General features: G+C 51.5%; 1 protein-coding gene across 3 annotated transcripts in view; it reads left to right on the top strand.

Annotated features, from left to right (window-relative positions):
• The first annotated feature begins 2,752 nt into the window (after positions 1-2,752).
• KMT5C (lysine methyltransferase 5C) overlaps positions 2,753-7,406 on the top strand; it is an 87,715-nt gene continuing 83,061 nt past the window's right edge. Inside the window, exon 1 of one of the 3 annotated variants that reach the window (XM_063942806.1) lies at positions 2,753-2,954. Coding sequence is in view for 1 of the 3 variants with exons in the window: in XM_063942804.1 (XP_063798874.1) it covers positions 3,560-3,669 (110 nt within the window). In the remaining 2 variants the exon portion in view is untranslated. Of the gene's footprint in view, positions 2,955-3,401; positions 3,670-7,406 lie in introns of those variants that run through there. The other 2 variants (XM_063942804.1, XM_063942805.1) reach the window with 2 other exon arrangements.

Genomic DNA, 7,406 nt, shown 5'->3' with positions numbered 1-7,406 from the left:
AATCTTTTATGTAATTAAGTCACATTTGCATTTAAAACATTCCACATATCCAACCAATCAGGTGTCGGCGGTGCCAACGGAGACACCACAATCATCTGCTCTGCCTCCTCCCTAGACATGCCGACACACACGTACCGACTCCCCCACACACACTGGGATATACCAATCTGGGGACAACCCCCCAATAAGGCCCTTTGGAGAGACAGAGAGAGAGTATGCCAGCACACACCCAGCGCCACTGGACACTGGAACAAAATCCCAGTCTGTACAGCGCTTTTATAGATAAATAATACACTTACTGCGCCAATTAAATGTGCCCCCCCTCGTTTTTGCCCTCTGTACCTGGTCAGCAGGGGAGAGTCCGGGGAGCAGTTTCTCTGCAGCGTGCTGTGGAGAAAATGGCGCTGGTTAGTGCTGGAGGATCAATTGCCGCCCCCTCGACGGCGGGCTTCGGTCCCGCTCAAATTCTTTATACTGGCGGGGGTTTTCTAAGATATTGCCTCCGCAGTATCTAACATGCTAGCCAGTGTCCCTTGAGGTTATTATTGCTGCCCAGGGCGCCCCCCCTGCGCCCTGCACCCTTACAGTGCCTTCTGTGTGTGTGTGTGTGAGTGTGGGAGCAATGGCGCGACCGCTGCGCGGTACCTCAGTGAAGATCTAAAGTCTTCTGCCACCTGTGAAGTCTTCTTTCTTCTTATACTCACCCGGCTTCTATCTTCCGGCTCTGTGAGCAGGACGGCGGCGCGGCTCCGGGACGAACAGTGAGGACGACACCTGTGTTCCGACCCTCTGGAACTAATGGTGTTCAGTAGACCAAAAAGCAGAGCCTATCAGTTAAGTAAGTCTGCTTCTCTCCCCTCAGTCCCACGATGCAGGGAGCCTGTTGCCAGCAGTGCTCCCTGAAAATAAAAATCCTAACAAAAGTCTTTTCAGAGAAACTCAGTAGAGCTCCCCTGCAGTGCATACCCCATGGTCCTTATGGAGTTCCCAGCATCCTTTAGGACGTAAGAGAAATTCAAATGTTTGAGAAGTTGGTTGGGTTTCTGTTTTTTCCTGTCTATTAGACACCCAACTGACTTTTCAAACATTTGAATATCCCCCAATGAGTATTAAAACTTGTTGCGTAAGATAAAACTCATTAATAAATGGGCACCTATATGAGAAGGACATAGCAGCCACTCTCCTCACCCGCAGCAACACAATGGGGTCTTCAAAAAGTGACTCAATTACAGCACTCCCCTCTCTCAGTAGTGACATCATGCAGCAGGAGAAACATGTGCCAGAAACAGGACACAGTAAGGGGTGAGAGACAGCAGGACACAGAGTGACAGCCAATGAGAGGGTGATACAGCAGGACACAGAGAGTAACAGCTTTTTAGTGAGCGAGATACAGCAGAACATAGAGAGTGACAACCAATGAGGGTGAGAGACAGCAAGACCAAAGTGAGGGTGATAGACAGCAGAACACGGACAGTAACAGCTATCTAGAGAGCGAGATACAGGAGAACAAAGAGAGTGACAGCCAGGGAGGGTGAGAGACAGCAAGACCAAAGTGAGGGTGACAGACAGCAGAACACAGAGAGTGACAGCTATCTAGAGGGCAAGAGACAGCAGGACACAGAAGATGACAGCTGGTGAGAGACAGCAGGAGTGAAGTTAGGGTGAGAGGCAGCAGATGTCGCCATTGGTGCTGTGGCATTGGCAGCCCCGGCCACAGTGAGCAGTGACCTAATGGAAGCATCAGCAGGAGGCCCCAGCTAGCATGAGCGATCAGTAGATGCACCAGACAGCGGGAGACCTTTACATTGGGAGCCCCTACCAGCTGGTGCCAATTGGCCAATCTGCAGATATAACTTTCCGGTGTGTACTCGGCTTAAGTCATAGAGCACAGTTGACTATTGGTGGGTGAAACCATTGATGGTTTCCCTGTGTATGGTTTTAAACCAATGAGGTTACTCTACTGATGACCATGCCTATACTGCCCCAGTTGCTGGCTGGACATATAGCCAGCTCAGATACTACCCCACATACTGCATACCCTCCATTTTCCTTGTTAAAAACTGGTACACTTGAGGGTAAGGGAGTGTGGCCACGGGGAAAAGGGGTGCAAGACGAGTCAGTGCTGCTTCAGTTCCCCAGCACTAATTGTTTAAAGCTGTTCCTGGGCACTAGCAGGTTAACTTCAGAGAACCACGGAGACACCTGTCACTGAGCAGCGCTGCGAGTGTCTGTGTCCCCACAGTAGGGCTGGACATCAGAATCAGATGGTTAGCAACCATCAATGTTTTAAAATTGATGGAAATACTTTTCCTATCAAATTAGGGAAACCTGGTGGTTGCCAGCAATCGGATGCAGATTTCCGATGGCTGAAAATTCTTTTTTCAGCTGCGAGCACCCGAAAGTGGTGTCCGTAGCTCAGCTAGTGCGCATGTGCGAATCTATGATTGCTTCTGTGCATGCACAAAGTCTAAGCATCGCAATGGTATTACCCACACCCTCCAACTCTACCATTTTAGCCAGTGCGGTACCATTTTTTTAAGGTCTGTACCAGCTAAAACAGTGGTGTACAGATTGTACCAGATATGTATCCGAGGGCTGTACAGTGTCAGGCGGCTCTCTCCACCCTTCCCTGGCAGCACCAGCAGCCCCCAGGAACAGCCGCCAGTACCATAGTCATCAGACACGTCTCACGCCCCCTTTTACCCATGACCACGTCGCCTTTATCTATAGTTGCGCCCCCTCTACAAATGGCCACATCCCCTGTACAGATTTTTAACTGCAAAATGTTGGAGGTTATGTATTACCATTGGAGGATTGCGATGTGATGGCTACTGCCATCGAATCGCTGGATTTGGCATCGGAAGCTCGGGCTTATACTGTCCATCCCCATCCTGCAGCCCGGCCATAGAATCCGTCCATCAATCACTACACCTGACCCAGTACAAAGGCACAAGGTACAGCCAATTAAAACCACAGTACTGTACTGGCTAAAACGGTACAGTTGGAGAGTGTATTGCTGGCTTGTGATAGCCAGCCCAGATACTGCCCCACATGCTGGCTGCAGCCTGCAGGGATAGCCTTCCCATAGAGATACTGCCCCACATGCTGGCTGCAGCCTGCAGGGATAGCCTTCCCATAGAAATACTGCAGCCCCACATGCTGGCTGCAGGGATAGCCTGCCCATACAGATACTGCTCCACATGCTGGCTGCATGGATAGCCAGCCCAGACACTGCCCCGCGGCCGCATGGCATGCTGGCTAGCTATACAGCAGCGCCGCCAGTGTGTATACAACACGCAGCCGCAGCAGGCCACACCCTCTCACTGATTAGCGAGGACAGTGCGTGTTCTGTTCCCGCCGGCAGTGGGCAGCCGCGCCCTTCTTTTTATACCAGGGGAGGGACCAGCTCTGACGCCCCCGCCCCAGCCTGGCACCGCCCGGCACTCTGACGCGCCAGTAGGTCGCGCTGCGCCGACGTTTCTATATGTAACGTCAGTGCAGCGCGACTCTTGGCCGCAGGCCGCTCGAGATATACAGCAGCGTGGGGGAGAGCACTGCCATGGGGTCTAACCGGGTGACAGCAAGGGAGCTCTGCGATAATGATGATTTGGCCACTAGCTTGGTGCTTGATCCGTACCTGGGGTTTAGAACGCACAAGATGAGCGTCAGGTGAGCTGTGTGTGTTACAGTAGCTGGGTGTGAGCTGTGTGTGACAGTAGCTGGGTGTGAGCTGTGTGTGACAGTAGCTGGGTGTGTGCTGTGTATGTTACAGTAGCTGGGTGTGAGCTGTGTGTGTGACAGTAGCTGGGTGTGAGCTGTGTGTGTGACAGTAGCTGGGTGTGAGCTGTGTGTGTGACAGTAGCTGGGCGTGAGCTGTGTGTGTGACAGTAGCTGGGTGTGAGCTGTGTGCGTGACAGTAGCTGGGTGTGAGCTGTGTGCGTGACAGTAGCTGGGTGTGAGCTGTGTGCGTGACAGTAGCTGGGTGTGAGCTGTGTGTGTGACAGTAGCTGGGTGTGTGCTGTGTGTGTGTGTGTGTGTGACAGTAGCTGTGTGTGTGTGACAGTAGCTGTGTGTGTGTGACAGTAGCTGTGTGTGTGGTGTGTGTGTGACAGTAGCTGTGTGTGTGTGTGTGAGACAGTAGCTGTGTGTGTGTGTGTGTGTGTGTGACAGTAGCTGGGTGTGTGTGTGTGTGTGTGTGTGTGACAGTAGCTGGGTGTGTGTGTGTGTGTGACAGTAGCTGTGTGTGTGTGACAGTAGCTGTGTGTGTGTGTGTGACAGTAGCTGTGTGTGTGTGTGTGTGTGTGTGTGACAGTAGCTGTGTGTGTGTGTGACAGTAGCTGGGTGTGTGTGTGTGACAGTAGCTGGGTGTGTGTGTGTGACAGTAGCTGGGTGTGTGTGTGTGTGACAGTAGCTGGGTGTGTGTGTGTGTGTGACAGTAGCTGGGTGTGTGTGTGTGACAGTAGCTGGGTGTGTGTGTGTGTGACACAGTAGCTGGGTGTGTGTGTGACACAGTAGCTGGGTGTGTGTGTGTGTGACACAGTAGCTGGGTGTGTGTGTGTGTGACAGTAGCTGGGTGTGTGTGTGTGACAGTAGCTGGGTGTGTGTGTGTGTGACAGTAGCTGGGTGTGTGTGTGTGTGACAGTAGCTGGGTGTGTGTGTGTGACAGTAGCTGGGTGTGTGTGTGTGACAGTAGCTGGGTGTGTGTGTGTGTGACAGTAGGTGTGTGTGTGTGTGTGACAGTAGGTGTGTGTGTGTGACAGTAGGTGTGTGTGTGTGACAGTAGGTGTGTGTGTGTGACAGTAGGTGTGTGTGTGTGACAGTAGCTGTGTGTGTGTGTGACAGTAGCTGTGTGTGTGTGTGACAGTAGCTGGGTGTGTGTGTGTGACAGTAGCTGGGTGTGTGTGTGTGACTAGCTGGGTGTGTGTGTGTGACAGTAGCTGGGTGTGTGTGTGTGACAGTAGCTGGGTGTGTGTGTGACAGTAGCTGGGTGTGTGTGTGTGACAGTAGCTGGGTGTGTGCTGTGTGTGTGTGTGTGACAGTAGCTGTGTGTGTGTGTGAGACAGTAGGTGTGTGTGTGTGTGTGTGAGACAGTAGGTGTGTGTGTGTGTGTGACAGTAGCTGGGTGTGTGACAGTAGCTGGGTGTGAGCTGTGTGTGTGACAGTAGCTGGGTGTGAGCTGTGTGTGTGACAGTAGCTGGGTGTGAGCTGTGTGTGTGACAGTAGCTGGGTGTGAGCTGTGTGTGTGACAGTAGCTGGGTGTGAGCTGTGTGTGTGACAGTAGCTGGGTGTGAGCTGTGTGTGTGACAGTAGCTGGGTGTGTGCTGTGTGTGTGTGTGACAGTAGCTGGGTGTGTGCTGTGTGTGTGACAGTAGCTGGGTGTGTGCTGTGTGTGTGACAGTAGCTGGGTGTGAGCTGTGTGTGTGACAGTAGCTGGGTGTGAGCTGTGTGTGTGACAGTAGCTGGGTGTGAGCTGTGTGTGTGACAGTAGCTGGGTGTGAGCTGTGTGTGTGACAGTAGCTGGGTGTGAGCTGTGTGTGTGACAGTAGCTGGGTGTGAGCTGTGTGTGTGACAGTAGCTGGGTGTGAGCTGTGTGTGTGACAGTAGCTGGGTGTGAGCTGTGTGTGTGACAGTAGCTGGGTGTGAGCTGTGTGTGTGACAGTAGCTGGGTGTGAGCTGTGTGTGTGACAGTAGCTGGGTGTGAGCTGTGTGTGTGACAGTAGCTGGGTGTGAGCTGTGTGTGTGACAGTAGCTGGGTGTGAGCTGTGTGTGTGACAGTAGCTGGGTGTGAGCTGTGTGTGTGACCGTAGCTGGGTGTGAGCTGTGTGTGACCGTAGCTGGGTGTGAGCTGTGTGTGACCGTAGCTGGGTGTGAGCTGTGTGTGACCGTAGCTGGGTGTGAGCTGTGTGTGTGTGTGACCGTAGCTGGGTGTGAGCTGTGTGTGTGTGTGACCGTAGCTGGGTGTGAGCTGTGTGTGTGTGTGTGACCGTAGCTGGGTGTGAGGTGTGTGTGTGTGTGACCGTAGCTGGGTGTGAGCTGTGTGTGTGTGTGACCGTAGCTGGGTGTGAGCTGTGTGTGTGTGTGACCGTAGCTGGGTGTGAGCTGGGTGTGTGTGACCGTAGCTGGGTGTGAGCTGGGTGTGTGTGACCGTAGCTGGGTGTGAGCTGGGTGTGTGTGACAGTAGCTGGGTGTTTATCCCCATCTCACTCAGTGGTAATGTTTCAATTCTGATACAAGGGCAGATGTACTAAGCCTTGGAGAGAGTGAAACTACCAATGAGCGCCTAACTAACCTCTTTCAAACACAGCAGGCTGTAATATGGCAGCTTGGAGCAGATTGGCTGGTACTTTTTTCTCTCAAAAGCTAGAGGTGCATGCACACGTCAATTTTTGAGCTCAAAATTGCATAGTGTGTATGTCTGCGTGGTGGGCGCTGATGCACACCGCATTATTGCTGGTCGCTGCCGTCCGTCTGCCTGTTGTACCGGCCAAGTGAACCATTTTTCACAGTCACCTACTGTGGAAAGTGGTTCACCCCCTTGGGCCGGGTGAAAATCGCTCAGTGTGTATATGCACTGTGCGATTTTCTGCCCAGCGATGTTCACATCATCGCACTGCATACACCCTGGGCAAAAATGGCCAGTGTATATGCACATTTAGTACATCTCCCCCACCACAGACACTTACATTATTTCACAATGGTGCATGTTTGCAAATCTGTAAGTTAGTCCTTGAAAATGAGCATAGTGTGCTGTCTGCCAGCCTCTGGGTCATGATGCTTATTTATGTTCTGGATATAGTGATAGAACAGTCCCACTATATGGGGTCCCACTGTACTGGTACAGGTGGTTGGGTAATGTGTTGTTGTTTTTTTTTTGTTTTTTTAAAGGCATCTTTTCAGTATTGTATGGGAGAATGGGGCAACCGTCTCCTTCAGGTCTACCTAGGCCTACATGCCAGGGATTCCTTTGTAAGAATGCCCTATCATCGTGCAGCGGCTAACTGTTTTGATGTGCATGCCCTGTACTTCAGTTAGCATTTTAAGCCACAACAGGACACGAGGGACAGAGTGTGGGTCTGACCTGCGATATACTGTAGCTTGCAGCCTGTGGTCTTTTTCTGTAAATCCAGCTTCACCCACTAATGTTATGTAAGGATCTTTTTATGATAATAAAACCTTCAGATCTTTGTGTTTGCTAAATATCTGGATAGCTCTGCTTTAACTCGTACATTCTATGGCTTTCTATGTTGGAAACAAGGGGCAGATTCCTATGGGAAGTATCCTTTACCTTATGGGCCGCAAATCTGGTTTCAAGTAACAGCACCTAAACACTATTATTCAAATTGCTATGGGCTCTTTGTTAGGTTATCTTAGAACCTGCTTCACACAAAACTGATAAGTGCTTGCTG

Source organism: Pseudophryne corroboree, chromosome 10, assembly GCF_028390025.1.
Source record: "Pseudophryne corroboree isolate aPseCor3 chromosome 10, aPseCor3.hap2, whole genome shotgun sequence".
In the NCBI taxonomy this organism is placed as follows: domain Eukaryota; kingdom Metazoa; phylum Chordata; class Amphibia; order Anura; family Myobatrachidae; genus Pseudophryne; species Pseudophryne corroboree.
This window is presented reverse-complemented; position numbering and strand designations above follow the sequence as displayed.